The sequence below is a fragment of the Pleurodeles waltl genome, chromosome 6 (genome assembly GCF_031143425.1).
Source record: "Pleurodeles waltl isolate 20211129_DDA chromosome 6, aPleWal1.hap1.20221129, whole genome shotgun sequence".
Classification (NCBI taxonomy): domain Eukaryota; kingdom Metazoa; phylum Chordata; class Amphibia; order Caudata; family Salamandridae; genus Pleurodeles; species Pleurodeles waltl.
Genome location: NC_090445.1, coordinates 171,370,629 through 171,389,387, shown reverse-complemented (window position 1 = coordinate 171,389,387; position 18,759 = coordinate 171,370,629). Strand labels below are relative to the sequence as shown.

The following is an 18,759-nucleotide window of genomic DNA, read 5'->3' as shown; positions in this document are numbered from 1 at the left end:
CCACAGTCATAATGTGGCAGGCGGACCGCCCCTGTCGGCGACGGTCCAAGCGCCACGGCAAGCCTAGTGGTCCATGGACCGCCAGACTCATAATGAGGGCCTGGGTCTCTCAGGACCTTAGATTTTAGTATTCCCCAAGCATACCTAATGGAAAGGGAAGTTTGCACACACCAGGAACCAACTGCAAGGGAAGGCACCTAAAACTCCCTTCATAACCCTACTCACAACCAGAAATGTGTATACACCATACAGCTATATTTCATCACACAGCTCTGCCCAAGCAAGTCTTTAGCTAAGGGCCTTGTGTCTGCTCCGATGACACTAAAAAGAGAGGTCCAGATTGACCCCTGACCTATCTGGCATCTGCTCTTCTGCCGAAAAAAGGTCCCCATCTGAGCGTTAAAGGAAGTGGTCGGCGTTCACCCTGTCTGAGTCCTTAAGGAATTGGTCGGGTTTCACTAAATACTTATGTCAATGAATCCTTCAGTCTTTATTATCATAAATAATTGTAATGTAGTCACAACATAGGAACAACTTCTCAGCATCACTAATTAGCACACTTCAATTTCTTTCACTGGAGGAAACAGCTAACTTCAGAATGACAGTACCACGCCAAGCCAGCTATTGGGAAAATATCATACATTTTGCCACCAAGGATGACAGATGATTCCATGACTAACCAGGGAAAATTCTGCCGAAAAGTCCTCATCCTTAATCAGTATTCCACACTGCATCAATCCAGTGGAGAAAGGCCCACTGGAGATAGAACCCCAAGCAGCCCAAATAATGCTTGCAGGCCCAAAAAACTGTTTAATCCCTCTGTTTCTATGCACTCAGTAATGAAGCAAGCATGTCAGTCATCCGTGTGTATATGAGGCCGAGAAAGAGGTGGGAGGACACAAAAGGAGAACATGTGCTGTACCACTCAAGTGCAAGCAATCAATGAGATGTGCACTGACCAGAAGAGAAGTGACAATAAAAGGAAATGTAAACTTAGTTGCATCCTTCAAACACAATACAATCCAAGATAGGTCATCTACAGCAGCAGACAATGCGCCCATCCAACACAATGTCACCCGCCTAGATGCAGTGAGCTTGTCCTCATTTAAAAATAAATACCACACAATGAAGACATAGGCGTGTATTTGGCATGATGCAGCCTTTTTAATTAAATAGGCAGCTTTCCAGACAAGGCTATGCAACACAAAAGTAAACAGAAACATATTTTTAATTGCCAGATGGTTAAAACGGTGTTCTAGCTGCAGTAACACATCATGTGTGGTACATCTGCACATAGCACTGCCACCTGGCTGGGTTTCTACTGGCACCACTGGTATTTTCAATCAGTTTTTGTATAGCGCAGCTATTCACTCACCCGTGAGGGTCTCGAGGCACTGGGGGTGGGGGTCATGTTTTTTTATGTTCATTTGATACAAAAAGTAGCAATATCACATAAAGGCAGATGTTATTTTGCCCTTATCCGTACATATTTTAAACTGTAAATATGACATGAAAGCACTTTTTTTAAATGTGTTCTAGAAATGAGAGGTCGATCCCTGACTAATATGTAAAGTAAACAAAGGCAGAAAAGTCATGTTACAAATGACTATATTAAATTTTCTTTAAAGTCGTATTTGGTGTCATGTCCGGGCCTTTGCAGACTCTTAAATCAACAACAAATGGCCGGTATTTTTCTCTTAGAAAGGTGGTAACCCTATCTGCAACCAGACATGTTGTCCAAACTTGTTGCGAGTGTTAAGATGTAGCCAAAGTTATACTGATGACGCAGATATCTTGCAGTTCTTATTGGCCACTTCTTCATATAAATCAGGTCTGAGGTACACAATAAGATGGGTAGAAAGTATCGTAAGCTATATGGTGTACACACTTGTAGGAGCTCGGATTTCACAGCCCAGCTTCTAAGTCCTACTGCAGTAGCTGTTTCCAGTAGCAAGCTCATATATCCTGCAGAGGCACATAACACTCAGAGTGAGCAAGCTTCCAAAACATAAAAAGAAGTAAGATTCTTTATAATCACTTAATTACACTTCAGAGCTATTAAAGGTCACCTTTTGTAGTTTTCTAAACTAAAGGTATTGGTCCATGGTGGTGTAATGCTAAGAAGCTTGCTGGTGCATTGTGGGTAATCTGTAACACCACCATCTCAAAAATAGCAAACTTCAGATCGCCTTTTTATTCAAAGCATACGTCATGGAAGCAGCAGGCATTCTGAACATGAACCTTGCCAAGCCTGTGGCTATTGTCCCCTGTCAACCATTATAGTGTAGGATTATGGAACTGCTGATGCTCTCTCTGCATAGTAGCATAATATAACCCAAGGACCACCAGTCCCATCTTTGACCAGTGAAAGGGTTTATGATGTTGATAAAGAATGTAACAGTGAAACATGTAAAGGATATTTAAATCATAAACAAAAGATTAAGTAAATTAATGATGTTAAAAACAGAAACAATTGAAGTGTCAGGTGGTGGGTTTCATTTGGGTTAAGCAGAAAAAGCGACTCTGGATACCCATGAGAACAGAGATGGTGACTGGACCATGGATACATAAGATAGGTAGTCAGATGCATAGTTGGGAGAAGAAGATATCACTGGTTACCTAAGTACATAGGGCCAGATGTACGTACCTTCAGAATAACACTTATAAAGTAGTAATGTTTTCCAACTCGCTATTTGGTAATCATTATTCTAAATTTTTGAAATATTTCTTTCTTAATTTGCGATTCCTAATGGGTTGCAAATTGACCTACCTCATGAATATTAATGAAATAGGTCGCAATTTGTGACCCATTAGGAACCACAGCCATCACAGGGATTGTAACCTGCTGAGGTCAGCAGACCACCATGTCTGTGATTGCTTTTTAATACAGCATTTTTTTTTTACTGCAGACAGTTTTCTTTGAAAAGTAAATGGGATGCATTTAAAAAGAAAAAAATGAAACTTTGAAATTTCATTTTTTTTCAACATTCTCAAAGGGGAAAGGGTCCCAAGGCAGGAGTGGCTCATGGCTCGGGGCTCGCGGCCCAGGGGAGAAAAATTAATATTTAAACAAAAACAAAAAAAATGTACCTGAATCTCCCGCTGCCACCACTGCACAGCTCCTCTTTATTACATCGCAGGCACAGGCTCCCAGCCTGCCCTGCGGCCAATCTGAACGCTGCTGTCATGCTGCTGGAAGCATGACAGCAGCCGATTGGTCTGCCTGCTCTCTCAGTGCCGGGTTGGACAGAGCTTAGTGCGCATGTATGTTTGGCCGGCCTGAGACGGCCGTCCAAACATACATATGCACTCAGGAGGAGTAGCCCTGCCCCTTCTACAATACAATGATAATAAATGTGCTTTATTATCGTTGTATTGCAGATGTTTGGCAGCTGCTGCTGCTGGCGAGGGGGCGACACTCCGCCGCCCTTGTCCCAAGGGGACTCCTTGCTGTTTGGGAATGTGTTACCACCACTTTTAAAATGGTAGTAAACCGGAATTAGGTTGCAAAACAGTAATAAATATCACACTGAGTCAATATTTAAAAGGGATGCCCAAAACACACCCTTTCCAAATACAGAATCGTGAACTGCAGTTCAGTAACAACTTGCTGAATTGTATTTTGTACATTTGAAAAAACATTTTTCCGGTAGCAAATGGCTCGATTCTGTGAATTGGGCCGTTTCCAACTGGAAAAATGCTTTGTACATCTGGCCCATAGAGTAGTCGAACAGATGAGGTGGTAGGTAGGAGAGAGCAGCTATGCAGGGATCATGGAGCTGGGGGCCAAATAGGTGGCACAGCGTGGTAAAAGGTATATAGAGTCAGGGACCCAATGAGTAAGGTGTTATGGGGAATCTACAAACAGGGTAATTGAGAAGGGGAGACGGGGAGGGCAACAGTAAGTGTTCAGCTTGTGCAGAGGGAGAAAGTGAGTCCTGATAAGAATAGAATGAATATGTGAGAAAGAAATTGCTAGAAAAAAAGTCCTGCAAGGGGAGACCACTAAAATAGTAAATTATCTGTTTCACAGATGAAGGGGGGGCGAGCATGAAGAAGATAGTGAGATTGTAAAGGCAGGAAAAAATAGTACGGAATCCTCTACAACAAATGTAAGCACAATCCCATAAAGTATTGATATGAGATATGTGCAAATTCTTGTGATATAAGAAAATCACTGGTCCAAAGCAGCCTAAGGGCAGCACGTGGGGTTAATCAATGGGGCACACTCACAATAAATATATCCAGACATTAATGTTTTTTGTTCTCTCCCACAGTTGTAAAAATGAAGATGGAATTGAGATGTATAACGAAATCATTCTTTATGACTTGGTACAACCAAAGGTAATGCCCATCTGCTGTATTGTTGATTGTGTATAATAGAGATACAACGTGTTGCTGTTGTACATGTATTAATGGAAGTGGTCTTCTTTGGGGCTAAGTTCACACTTCATATCTACTCCTTATCAAATACATTAATAGAATTGAGTAATGGCGTTTTACTTTATAAAATGTTGCTGCGTGAAATAGAAACTGCGCATTTGTTGGTTAGAGGGGGCACCTCTGCGGTGTTCGGTGTTTTGGGTGTTTGGTGTTTTGGGTTAAGGGAGGCAAGATCTTATTAAGTGTGAATCATAAGAAAATGGACATCAGGCAACATGAGATTGTGCGGAGGTGCAGGTGGAAGCAGAATGCTAAAACTAATGACCCTGTAATGAATGTAGACCCTGGAGATAGTCCGCAGCAAGGTCAGTGCCCTTTTTACACCTTATATAATGATATGCATACATCAGAGCCAGTGTGTAGCAATGAATGGAATAATATATAAATATATATATATATATATATATATATATATATATATATATATATATATATATATATATATATATACATACATATATATATATATATATATATGTATATGTATGTATATATATATATATATGTATATATATATATATATATATATATATATATACATATATATATATATATATATATATAGGTATATATGCATTCATTTATGAATTGCTACATTTTAATCAAATTTAATATAGACTTGCACCAATGAACTTCCTGATCTCTGGCTGGCCGCCACTGGAAATGAAAGGTGGGTGATTGAACTAGTCTCTGAAATACTGATTAAGGACCTCATTTAGAGTTTGGAGAATGAGGTATGCTTTCAAAACGTGGTGGATACTCTGTTTGCTGTACTACAGGTGTCTTATAGCTTAAGGCCCTTGTAATATGCAGACAGGTTATGTGCCACGTTGTGACAGAGTATCTGGCCCACCAAATTCTAAATAAGGCCAGAGTGCATGTCACCATTAGATGGTAAAATAGGACTTGGAGTCAATGATTCTGCTTCAGTGTGTAAAGTAAAAGTCACAGATTTGAATGCTGGCAGGTTGACTGAGTGTGTGACATTGGGAGGGTCAATAATGTGAGTGCCATAAGGGTCGGTAGGAGTGACAATGGAAATTAAAATATCTTATATCCAAGTCATGTGATATAGAAAAACCCAAGTCATTGTCTATGAACTCCAAGACACACTTTACCATTCACATATAAACTTTACACAAATTCAGAAGTCCAAGTGTCCTGTTTGAAATGATCACCGTCTTGTTTTAACAGGATTCCCGGGAACGGCGCTCTGATAGATCCATTACTTGTTTCCTGAGGAAACGAAAAGAGAAAGTGCCTTGGCCACGACTTACGAAAGATACGATTAAGGTACACCACCTCTGCCACTCTGCTCTGATGAATGTGTGACAAGCAAAGTGCACTGGCGCATGTTTTAGGTGTGTCCATTATTGGCCTGTAATGGCTAGATCCATGCCAGATTTTTAGCATAGACACTAAATATGTAAATTGTTCTAAAGTAGAGGCACTGTGTCTACATATATGCCATCTTGATATACAAACAATCTGTCATTGATCTGGGCCTATAGACCAACATAAGACACACCTGACCCTTATGCTTAGTTATTCATGAATAGTGATCTCCCACAATTTATCTTTTAATGTTGTTTAATTTCTTCTGTTCTAATACAATTATTTGTAGAGGTTTTCAACCCTAAAAAAATAATATGGGGAAGTAAAGGAACATTAGACCAAAAATAAATCATGTTTGTATGCTTCATGAGTTTTTCTTGAAAAAAAAAAGAAACTGCCTAGGCCCAGCCCCCCACTTACCTGGACTGGTCCACTGAACAGTCAAGGCCCGAGCCAGCTCAATCGCCTCGAGGCTCCCACATCGCTCCTTTCAGCTATCTCTGCTCGTCTGCTCTCTATGATTATCCATTGTGCCTCTCAGCTTTGTGCTTCTCACTTTTTCTGTCTCTGTTTCACACCTTGCGCTTTGTGAGCTCTCTGCTCGTTCACCCATTGTGCTTCCGGAGCTTTCTGTTCTTTTACCTGTATTTTCCTGCCACTGTGTTCACCCACTGTGCCTCTGTTTCACGCCAGATACCTGTAGCTATGTGCTAATTGTGTTTTTCTGCCTCTTTTGTGGTTCTCTTTTGTACCTTTTTTTGCTCTTGTTTGCTTTTTTGTGCTCTTGTGTGATTTCTGTGCACCTGAGCTTTTTCTCACAATGGCCTTATCACCCTGTGTCGGGCCTTCTTCCCCCTCTGTTGTGTATTCAGTTGCTCTCACCCTCTCCCTTGCTTGGTCCTGCCTTTGCCGTTCCTTATCTGCACCCTCCTGGTGCGTTATCCTTCCTGCCTCTTCTTCCCACACCACAGTAGCGCCACCCACTGCCTATCCGTCCACTTCTCAGGACCTACTTAATGGTTGCCATGTGCAGCGGGTTTACCACTGGCACGCTAAAGGAGCACCAAATGCAAGCCTGTTTGTGCTGATTAGCTCCATGTGATACTCCACAGAGCTGGTTCAATTGCTTGGCATGGGACACCTCTCCTCCCGCTGCCCTGTGCAATGTCACACGCTACTGTAGGAGCTTTCTCCTGCACTGACTGCCATTTCTCCTGCAGCTACCCACTCACACACCCCTAGCAAGCACCAACAATGTAATCAATGCTCCCACCCAACACCACATGCCACAGCAAATTCGCTCAACAACAATCTCTCTAATGCATGCCACTCAATACACAATCGCTCAGCAAACCATATGACCGAAATCTGGGACCTGCTGAGCAGCGATGCACCGGACCTCCTCTTTCTCACTGAAACCTGGCTCAACTCCACATCAGCACTTGACATCGTCACAAGAATCTCAGCAGACTACAAGATTGCACAAGAGGATCACACCCACAAGCCAGGAGGAGGGCTTGCAATCATTTACAAGGAATCCATCAAATGCTCAGCATCCACAGAGAATACCACCCCATTCATCGAACATCTGCATTTCAGGCTGCAAATATCTGAAAACTTCAACGTAAATGGAACCTTCGCCTGTTAACCACCAGGACCACAACCCCCTTCCCCAGCCTCATCATTAACTTTATCGCCCACTCACCATCGACTCCAGAGCCTACATACTCCTCAGCAACCTCAACCTCCACCTAGAAAACAGAATCAACTACGCTCCACAGCACTCTTCAAGAGCCTGGGCAACATCAGACTTACCCATCTCATCTCTAGACCAAAACACACTACAAGACACACCCTGGACCCCATCTCCACCACCAGTGCCTCACCAAATACAACTCCAACTCGCTGCTCACATAGACTGACCACTCCATCATCCACTTCCAAATCAACACACAGCAAGTCAACACAACCACAAGTACCAGTTTACCAAGCCACAGCTGGGGAAAAATCTCAGAAGCAGATTGTCTCAGTGCCCTCAGCACAATCAACCAAACTCCACAGACAACCTCAACAAGGACATCACCAACTTCAGCAACTGGATTAAGAACGGTGCGGACTCCCTTGCACCCACCAAACCTAACAGGCAAACAAAGAGGTCAGTTGGTTCATAGGCACCAAATGTCACTGAAAACATCTAGCAAGCCGCTAAACCACAGAAAAAACACCTACAAGGCTGTACTCAGAGGCTAACACCAACAACTAAGAGCTTCAAGGAGATCTTCTCGACCATCAAGGACTTCACCACACCCTCAGCCTCCATCAGCAGCATCGCCCCCTCCCAAGAACTCTGCAACAACCTATCAGACTTCTTCCACAGCAAAATTACAAACATCTATCAAACATTGCACACCAAACTGACCCTAGCAAACTCATCGCCAACTTACCCATCACCTAGACGGCCACCTGACTGAATGGACAACCCTCACCAGAGATGACCAAGTGGCAGTCATGCCAACTATCCACTCAAGAGCCTCAAAAGAAAGATCCTTGCCCCCAATAGATCTACAACCTGGGAACATCACAAATCAGCAACACCTCCACATCTACATCACCACAACCGCCACAATGTATCGCATATTCCTGGAGGACTGGAACCATGCTTAAGTCAACACCCTCTTCAAGAAACCATCAGCCAAACCGAAGCAACTGAGCTCCCTGCTTTCCTACCTAGCCAAAGTGATTGAGAAGGCTATCAACCAGCAACTCTCAATCCACTGCAAGTCCACCACTGGCTGGACAACACCTCATCGGAATTCAGAAAGACCCACAGCACCACAACAGCATGTATAATGGCCACCATCATCCAGACCATCCTGTACTGAGGAGAAACAGAGGCCCTCATCCTGATCACCCTCTTTATGGCTTTTGAAACTGTCTTCTACAGCCCTCTCCTCAGTGATTGGCATCCAGGGATCCACACTCAACTGGATCTACTTCTCCTTCATTGGAAGAACCCATAGGGTCAGAATACCACCCTTCACGTTAGAGACCATGAACCTGATCTACAGGGTTCTCCATGGATCATCCCTTAGCCTCACCCTGTTCAATGTCTACATGACACCACTTGCCAACATCATCTGATCCCAAGACATGACCATCATCTACTACGTCTGCAGAACCCAACTCACCCTCTCCCCGATAGACAAAACAACCACCACCTGAACCAACTTCACTAAATGCATGATCATAGTAGCAGAGTAGATGAGAACCAACTGCTTGACGCTCAATTCCAACAAGGTGGAAGTACTGGTCTTCAAAAATAATACCTCCCCATGGGACTCCACCTGGTGGCTGTCGGAGCTAGGACCAACAACCATGGACCATGCTAGAAATCTGGGGATCATCCTAGACAACAAACTCAACATGATGGCACAAGTCAATGGAGTGACCACCTCCTGCTTCCACATCCTACACATGTTACAAAATATCTTCAAGGGAGCTGCCACAGTATACCAGACGGACCATTGTGTATGCACTCATCACAAGCAGGCTCCGCTACAGTAATTTCTTTACACCAGAATCTCCAAGCAACTCATAAACAGATCACAGACCATCCAGAATGCCGCTGCAAGACTCATACTCCACTTTCCACGCTGCACCCACATTGTATCACACCTCAAGGAGCTTCAGTGGCTGCCCATTCACAAACACAGCCAATTCAAACTTGTCATGCACACATAAAAAGCCTCACACAACCCTGGACCAGCATAACTAGACAGCCTGCCAGATGGCTATAATCTGTCTCACCCTCACTCGCACATACTCTCCCTCAAAACATCTGAGATTCCTCCTCATTTCTTGAACGCTGCAAGAGGCTGAAGACCTAAGTCTTCTAATAGCTCTGCAGGTCCTACACACCTAAACATCTGCTCAAGCACCTGGATGCCCTCACAGGTGATTAGTGAGTCATCACATAACATTACCTTTCTCTGATCAAATGTTTGTTCAGGCTTCAGTGCTTATTAATTTCCCTAATTTATATTGAAATTATAAGCACAACAACATACATTTATTCTTAGAAATCCCAATTTTTTACTTCCAAGTTAATTTTCCTAATCTATATCAAACAGTCCTAGTATGATGATTTAAATAAGTAAAATTCTTAATATGTTTCTTTTTGGTTTTTAAAATTTGCCCTCTGTCTGAAATTGCCTCACTAGATAGTTCTTGGAGTCTGTATGTTGATGATCTAATTTTATCAATACATATAAAAACACAAGGTGGCAGACACTCATGCAAGACCGCTGTTCATTGCCTCACAGAAGGCAAAGTACTTAGGTTACCCTATCCAATTGTAAGAGCATAACTAGAAACTAAGGCAGTATGGGGTAGTGGTACAATCAGTTGGAAAAAGGGACCATGTGTTTGCACTTTGCAATGAATCCTCATTTACAGAGCTGCATGCATTTCTGAAGTAGTACTAGAGGTCACCTCTGGAGTATGGTGCCCAGTTCTTGATGCACTTCTGGAGTTATAGCAAGTAGTAGAGACCACATTTGGACATTTTAGAGACTTTCTCTGGAAAATCCTATTCATGTCTAGGACCTACATCTTGAATATAATCTGTAGTTCAGCATCCCACATCTAGAGCATTGTTTCCAATTTTCAGACCTTATTTATTTTTTTAACAAGTCTTTTTTATTAGGGTTTTTAACAATCATTTTATAGGCCTTATGCAGAGTATTCTGTTGGGGCCTGAAAGCCACAGCTGGACTATCATACATTTCTGATAGCTGCCACCAGAATATCATTTGCAGTCCCACAGATCTTACCTCGGCTAATGTGTCTTTTGCTGGAGGCTTCATCTTGAGTTTTTGGCTCCAGTTCAGAAAGCTTCATCTACAGTAATGTGATGAGTTCTGAAAGCCTCACCGAAAACATTTCACCCAAACAAGGAGGATAGTGCTGAAATACTACGTATAGGTTAGGAAGCATCTGCTTAACCATGAAGTGTAGCCTGGAAGCCTGATACCATACATTTAAGTAGTTCTGTGGCATCATCTGGACTACCGGGTGCAGTTCTGGGACCAAACTCTGAATCTCATCATTCTAATTTCAACTCAGTTCCATACCTCAAACGTTTCATGTCATGCACCAACAAGATGCGTAGTAGAGACCAGTTTGACAGTCAAAGGACAGCTAAATGTTGACGATCACTGGCTGACTCACATTAAGGACCTGCTTTTTTTGAGGCTGTACCATACAACAAGGCAACATGCTCAAATATATATATTCAGTGAGGTGAGGAATACATGGTTTCTCTCCATATATTCCATTTAAAGTTCCATAACATCAAATTGAAAGGTGTCACTTAACCCCTTGCACGCCATGGACGTAATGGTTACGTCCATGGCTGCGCCTGTGAGGCGCCATGGACGTAACCATTACGTCCTTTTACCAGCCGTTGGGGGAAGCACTAGTGCTCCCCTCAAGGGCCACCCCCTCATCCCCCCCCAGGTCAGGGCTGGAAGGGGAATCGCTTCCCCTTCCACCCCCGAACCCCAGTGACGTCTGATGACATCAGCACGCGAAAGCGTGCTGACCTCATCAGAGGTCACCTCCCATCGCATTGGAAGCATGCTTCCAGCGCGATTGCGGAAGAGAAATGCTCAGCATTTCTCTTCCCCTTGCGAGGAGGGGGCCAGCAGAGACATGAAAGGAAAGGAAAGGCCTTTCCTTTCCTTTCATGTCTCTGCAAGCATTTCTGCTGCCCGATCGCGATGCGGTCGGGCAGAAGAAATGGCCACTAGACACCAGGGAATTCGTATTTTTTTTAAATGGACATAAGGGTAGCGGCCCCTTGGGCAAGTGCCGCTCCCCAGGGGGGGAAATAATTTTTAGCCCATTTCTGCCTCCCCTGGGGCAGATCGGCCTAATATAATTAGGCCGATCTGCTCCCAGTGGGGCAGAAATCCCCTAGACACCAGGGATATATATATATTTTTTTATTTACTTTATGTTTTTATGTATGGGGAGCGAACCTCTAGGCAAGGGTCACTCCCCTGGGGGGCAAATTGTATTTAGGCCATTACTGCCCCCCTTGGGGGCAGATCAGCCTATTTTTGTTAGGCCAATCTGCCCCCAAGTCAGTAGACACCAGGGATTGGTGTGAGTGTATGTGTATGTTTTGTTTGGGGGGCTGCCCCTTGGGCAGGGGTCACTCCCCATGGGGGCACATTACTGTTGGCCATATCTGCCCCCATTGGGGGCAGATCGGCCTATTTTTGGAAGGCCCATCTGCCCCCAAGGGGGGCAGAAAGCCCACCAGAGATCAGGGAAGATTTTTTTTCAAAATAAGAGGGTGGGGGTATCGCCATACCCCAACCCCAAACAAATGGGGCCAAAGTTGCTCCTCCCACCAGTGGGCAGATGGGGCAATTACCCCGGATCCACACCCCTGTGGGGGGGGGGCAGAAAGTATACTATATGGCATGGAATTTAAAAAAAAAACAAAAAATAATGGGGGATGGCTACCAGCCAGTATGGGCCTGGTTATGCCCCCACCCCAACTGAAGGGGGTAACAGTCTTTCAGCTCTCCCCCCGCACACTAAAACACAGCAAGCAAGAAGACATTTGATTATTTTGAGTTTTGATTTTACATTTGGGCCATGAGAGCTTGGTAACTCTCAAAATCGTCCCACTTGGAATGGTGAGGGCTGCACTTTTTTTGACTTTGGGATGCTGCCATGTAGAAAAATCCACAAGACCCAGACACATCTGAAAACTAAACATCTGGTTGATTCCAGGGTGGTGTGCTTCACATCCACCCCGCACCATTTTCTTACCAACAATGCCCTGCAAACCTCCAACTTTGCTGGAAATCACACATTTTTCCCACATTTTTGTGATGGAAACTTCCGGAATCTGTAGGAATCCACAAAATTCCTACCACCCAATATTGTCCCATCTATAACGATAAAAATTCTGCTGCACTTGTCAGCCTAAAAATGTTTTTTTTCAAACTGCCCTTTTGGACCCACTTTGGTTCCCCCTCATTTCGACATGTTTTTGGCTCTTCCCTGTCACAGGCACTTGGTCCACCTACACAAGTGAGGTATCATTTTTACCAGGAGACTGAGGGGAACGTTGGGTGGTAGGAAATTTGTCCCGGTGCGGTGATCCCACACAGAAATGTGGGGGAGAAGTGATTTTTTAGATAAATTTGAGGTTTGCTGAGGATTCTGGGTAAGAAAACACTGGGGTATCCACACAAGTCACACCTCCCTGGAAGTCCTCGGGTGTCTAGTTTTCAGAAATGTCTGGGTTTGGTAGGTTTCCTTAGATGGCTGCTGAGCCCAGGACCAAAAACGCAGGTGTCCCCCCACCAAAAAAAACAGGTAGTTTTGTATTTGATAATTTTAATGTGTCCAGATAGTGTTTTGGGGCATTTCCTGTCGCGGGCACTAGGCCTACCCACACAAGTGAGGTATCATTTTTATCGGGATACTTAGGGGAACATTGGGTGGAAGAAATGTATGGCTCCTCTCAGATTCCAGAACTTTCTGTTACCGAAATATGAGGAGAAAGTGTTTTTTAAGCCAAATTTTGAGGTTTGCAAAGGATTCTGGGTAACAAGACCTGGTGAGAGCCCAACATGTCACACACCCCATCTTGGATTCCCCTAGGTGTCTAGTTTTCAAAAATGCGCAGGTTTGGTAGGTTTCCCTAGTTGCCGGCTGAGCTAGAGGTTAAAATCCACAGGTAGGCACTTTGCAAAAAACACCTCTGTTTTCTTTGGGAAAATGTGATGTGTCCACGTTCTGTGGGCGCTAGGCCTACCCACACAAGTGAGGTATCATTTTTATCAGGAGACTTGGCGAAATGCTGGGTGGAAGGAAATTTGTGGCTCCTCTCAGATTCCAGAACTTTAGGGCACCAAAATGAGAGGAAAAAGTGTTTTGGGGCCAAATTTTGAGGTTTGCAAAGGATTCTGGGTAACAGAACCTGGTCAGAGCCCCACAAGTTACCCCATTGTGGATTCGCCTAGGTGTCTAGTTTTAAAAAATGCACAGGTTTGGTAGGTTTCCCTAGGTGCCGGCTGAGCTAGAGGCCAAAATCCACAGGTAGGCACTTTGCAAAAAACACCTCTGTTTTCTTTGGGAAAATGTGATGTGTCCATGTTGTGTTTTGGGGCATTTCCTGTTGCGGGCACTAGGCCTACCCACACAAGTGAGGTATCATTTTTATCAGGAGACTTGGGGGAGTGCTGGGTGGAAGGAAATTTGTGGCTCCTCTCAGATTCCAGAACTTTCTGTCACCGAAATGTGAGGAGAAAGTCTTTTTTTGGCCAAATTTTGAGGTTTGCAAAGGATTCTTGGTAACAGAACCTGGTCAGAGCCGCACAAGTCACCCCATCTTGGATTCCCCTAGGTGTCTAGTTTTAAAAAAGGCACAGGTTTGCTAGGTTTCCCTAGGTGCCGGCTGAGCTAGAGGCCAAAATCTACAGCTAGGCACTTTGCAAAAAACACATCAGATTTCAGTGTAGAAATGTGATGTGTCCATGTTGCATTTCCTGTCGCGAGCATTAGGCCTACCCACGCAAGTGAGGTACCATTTTTATTGGGAGACTTGGGGGAACACAGAATAGCAAAACAAGTGTTATTGCCCCTTGTTTTTCTCTTCATTTTTTCCTTCCAAATGTAAGATAGTGTGTAAAAAAGACGTGTAATTGAGAAATGCCCTGTAATTCACATGCTAGTATGGGCACCCCGGAATTCAGAGATGTGCAAATAACCACTGCTTCGCAACATCTTATCTTGTGCCCATTTTGGAAATACAAAGGTTTTCTTGATACCTATTTTTCACTCTTTATATTTCAGCAAATGAATTGCTGTATACCCGGTATAGAATGAAAATCCATTGCAAGGTGAAGCTCATTTATTGGCTCTGGGTACCTAGGGTTCTTGATGAACCTACAAGCATATATCCTATATATAAAATATAACCTATATATCCCCACAACCAGAAGAGTCCAGAAGACGTAATGGTATATTGCTTTAACAACTGACATAGCAGAAAAAAGTTACAGAGTAAAACATGGAGAATTATTTTTGTTTTTTTTCACCTCAATTTCAATATTTTTTTATTTCAGCTGTTATTTTCTGTAGGAAACCATTGTAGGATCTACACAAATGACCCCTTGCTGAATTCAGAATATGTCTACTTTTCAGAAATGTTTAGCTTTTCTGGGATCCAGCATTGGCTTCACACCCATTTCTGTCACTAAGTGGAAGGAGGCTGAAAGCACACAAAATAGTAAAAATGGGGTATGTCCCCGTAAAATACCAAAATTGTGTTGAATAATTGAGTTTTCTGATTCAAGTCTGCCTGTTCCTGAAAGCTGGGAAGATGGTGACCGCAAACTGTTTGTTGATTCCATTTTCAGGGGAAAAACCACGGACCTTCTTCTGCAGCCCTTTTTTCCCATTTAAAAAAAAGAACAACTACATTTTTGCTGTATTTTGGCCAATTTCTTGGTCTCCTTCCGGGGAACCCACAAAGTCTGGGTACCTCTAGAATCCCTAGGATGTTGGAAAAAAAGGACACAAATTTGGTGTGGGTAGCTTATGTGGACAAAACGTTATGAGGGCCTAAGCGCGAACTGCCCCAAATAGCCAAAAAAAGGCTTGGCACCTGAGGGGGAAAAGGCCTGGCAGCGAAGGGGCTAAAATAGGTCTTCAAAGTCAAAATACAGACTCCTCTCAAGGATATTTCACAGCAACTGAACCATTTTGTTTCATAGTGTGATGCAGTTGACAAAAATCTTGCAAAACCATCCTCGGTCTGACACTAAATACTCAGGGCTCCGTTGTTCTCCAGATAAATACATACAAACAAACATAGTTCCAATGCTAGAGTGAGTAAAAAAAGGTTTAGTGTGGCTGGATGTCATTTTTCTCATTTTTTGTTTTATACACTACACAGCATCGAAAGTGTTGGTAAAAGCACCATGGAAATCAAGAACAAGAGCTCATTGTCTGTAGAGCACTTGGGAATCAGTTGCTAAAATGCTATCAGAATAGGTGTAGCCTTTTTATATTTTTAGGCCGATGCGCCAAGTACTAATTAATTTTGCAATAATGAGACTTGTTTTAAGTACTCTTGAATGGGACATTATTGACACCCAGAGAATACTCTTATGTCAGACACAATAACACAGTTGTAGCCCTAGGTGCAAATGATTGTGCCCATGGAATTGAGTGTGAAATGATTTTGCTCATGGAACTGGGTTGTGGTTTAGCACTTGAAGCTGTAAAGGTTCTATGGTGGTTTCTGGTAACCATGAGGGAACCTAGGAAAACATATTTTGAATCTGTGTTTCTTATTTATTGAGTGTTGTAGACTTTGGAATTTTCAGTTGAACTTTAACATCAGAATGTGATAGTTCATAAAAGGAAAACTGGTGCAACTTAATCATGGGATCATCTCGGCTAACCACATCCTGAGTTATGAGTGCTCCCTTTTCGGGAACAGGTCTTTTTGTTGCCCTACCTCTCCCCCCACACACACACCTTGTTCCTGGCATTTGAACTTTGAAGTGCACTAGGTCTCTGCCCACCAAGTTCCCAGTGCCAGTATTCTTCCCCCCAAAACCGTCCAATTGGCAAATCCTTTAGCCCCCTCTGTAAGATCCTAGTAAATGGTACCCCTGGTACCTAGGGCCTGGGGTACTGAGGAATGTCCCTAAGGGCTGCAGTACGAATTGGGAGACCCTAAGTGACCCCTCACCAAGCACATGACAGATTGCCACTGGAGGCTGGTGCAGACAAAATTGAAAACACAAGATGTTACACATCCTTGTGTTCCATATCCTTTACCCCAGTATGTAATATTTGTAAGTCAACCCTACAGCAGGCCTGACAGTCCTAAGGCAGAGTGCTTAATATTATATGTGAGGGCCTATCTGCATGAGCAGGTATGCCCCTGTGCTGGTCAGTTCCATTACTGCCAGTGCAAGAGATCACAGAAGCCATTTTAAACCATGTACTGGACACTTGTGAAAATGAGTTGTCCAGCTGCATGATGGCTTCACTGAAGATAGGGATGTTAGGTATCAAACGTCTCATATTGGTAAACCCACACTGATATCAGTTTTGGATTTACCAATACATGCACGCAGAGAGCACCTTAGAGGTGTCCCCTGAAAACCTGGTGTCCTTACTGACTGGTTTCTGCCAGGCTGCCAGGATGCCACCTTAGACCCTGATATGACCTTCTAGGGTGAGAGCCTTTGCTCTCAGGAGGCCCAGAACAAAGGCCTGTCTGGGAAATGGGTGTAAAACCCCTCCCACAGGATGACCTGCCGATTAGCCTCCTTAGGCTGGTGAATCTGGCTTCCCTCACAGGAGAGGAAGCCACCCCCGGCCAGAGTCCCCCTTAGCACTCGGACAGGCCGGAAAATTAGCAAGTCAGGTGAACACGATTTTTCTGAGGTATCCATCTTTGAAATGGCACACATAGGAATTCTGGGACAGGGTTATGCTCACTTCCCACAGGAAGTGGTCATATAGGGGTCGTAGTGACCCCAAGGGTCAGTAGCCAACTAGCTACTACCCTAAACACCCCTAATGTCCCTAAATTCAGTATTTAGGGGAGCCCGGGCACCACAGAAGCAGATCCTGATGACCTAAGATGACACAGAAGAGCCACGAAAGCAGAAGAGGAGAAAAGAAGCAGCTGACCTGGTACCAATCCAGCCGGCCTGTTTACATGTGTTGTTGAAATCTGCACCAAAGTCGACTTGTCCTGCAGCATGACCCCAGATACCTGGGAAGACTGCCTGCCTTCAATAAAGACTCTGAAGCCTCTGGAACCACCAAAACCCAGCACCTGAAGTCAACACTGCACCTGTCGTTTCCGACCTGAGTTGAAGTGGACCACCAGTGCCACCAAGCTTCCCCAGCCCTCCAGAGTCTGAGTCCAGCGTGGTTTCACCGCTTCTGGATTCCCCGATGACGCCTGCAGCCTCTGTAGGCAACCCCCGCTACCCTGACCGCTCCAGTAAAGAAAACCTTACACCTAAATACGCCACTCTACCCATCAACCCTGAGCTGTGTAGCAGAGGACCAACGGTGCTTACCTGTGCCCAAGCATTATGAGGCCTGAGCCCCGCTGTTGGTTCAGCCCGACTGGCCTCTTCTCGTAGTGACCAATCTCCATTTAAAAGTATTTCACACCCACCACTGTTTTGCACCCTGCTGCCGGCCGCCCTGGTACTGAAGGTGGTGTACTGCTGGTTTTGCCTTGAAACTTGCCCACTACTCACCTTCACTCCTGGGGATTGGTCTTGTAAGTGGCTGTACTCTACCTATTTGTAGAACTTGTTCTTCCTCCTATAGGATAGCATTGCAGAACTCAGAAATTGCACTAAATGCCCACTTTTTAAAGTGAAAATAATTCCTATTTAAAAACGTACTTATCTGAATCATTTCTCTCTAATGCCCAAACATATATAAAGATACTTGCTATTTTTATAAATTGGTGTGGCTCTCCTTTTTTTAGTCATGTGTCTCATTTATTGACTATTGTATGTATTTGTAGATGTCTTGCACTCCTCTGTGTTATTCCTAAGGCTGCTTGACCACACTACCTCCAAATAGAGCACTTTGGGATTGCATAGGTAGCCCTGACCACGCATTGGGGAACCCCTGGACCCTTTACACGGTATTGACATCCATAAAGGGCCAGCTTCCTGCATCCCTCTACTGGGGTCCTCATAAGCACCCAGTTCTGAAGGCACAATAATGCACTGCTGGAAATGGGGTGTCTGGTTGGCGAGGGTATGCACCTCAGCCAGGCAGAACCCACCACTCTAATCAGGGTAAGCGAGCTACACACCCAAGATAACACGTGCTCACCCCCTTGGTAGCTTGGCCAGAGTAGTCAGGCTTATCTCAGAGACAATGTGTAAAGCGTTTGCA

At 44.1% G+C, this 18,759-nt stretch overlaps 1 protein-coding gene across 4 annotated transcripts in view; it reads left to right on the top strand.

Annotated features, from left to right (window-relative positions):
- PTGES3L (prostaglandin E synthase 3 like) overlaps window positions 1-18,759 on the top strand; it is a 74,586-nt gene that overhangs the window by 34,478 nt on the left and 21,349 nt on the right. For all 4 annotated transcript variants that reach the window (XM_069237754.1, XM_069237751.1, XM_069237753.1 and 1 more), the window contains exons 3-4: window positions 4,278-4,344; window positions 5,638-5,736. In XM_069237754.1, the coding sequence (XP_069093855.1) occupies window positions 4,278-4,344; window positions 5,638-5,736 (166 nt within the window). The remainder of the gene's footprint in view (window positions 1-4,277; window positions 4,345-5,637; window positions 5,737-18,759) is intronic.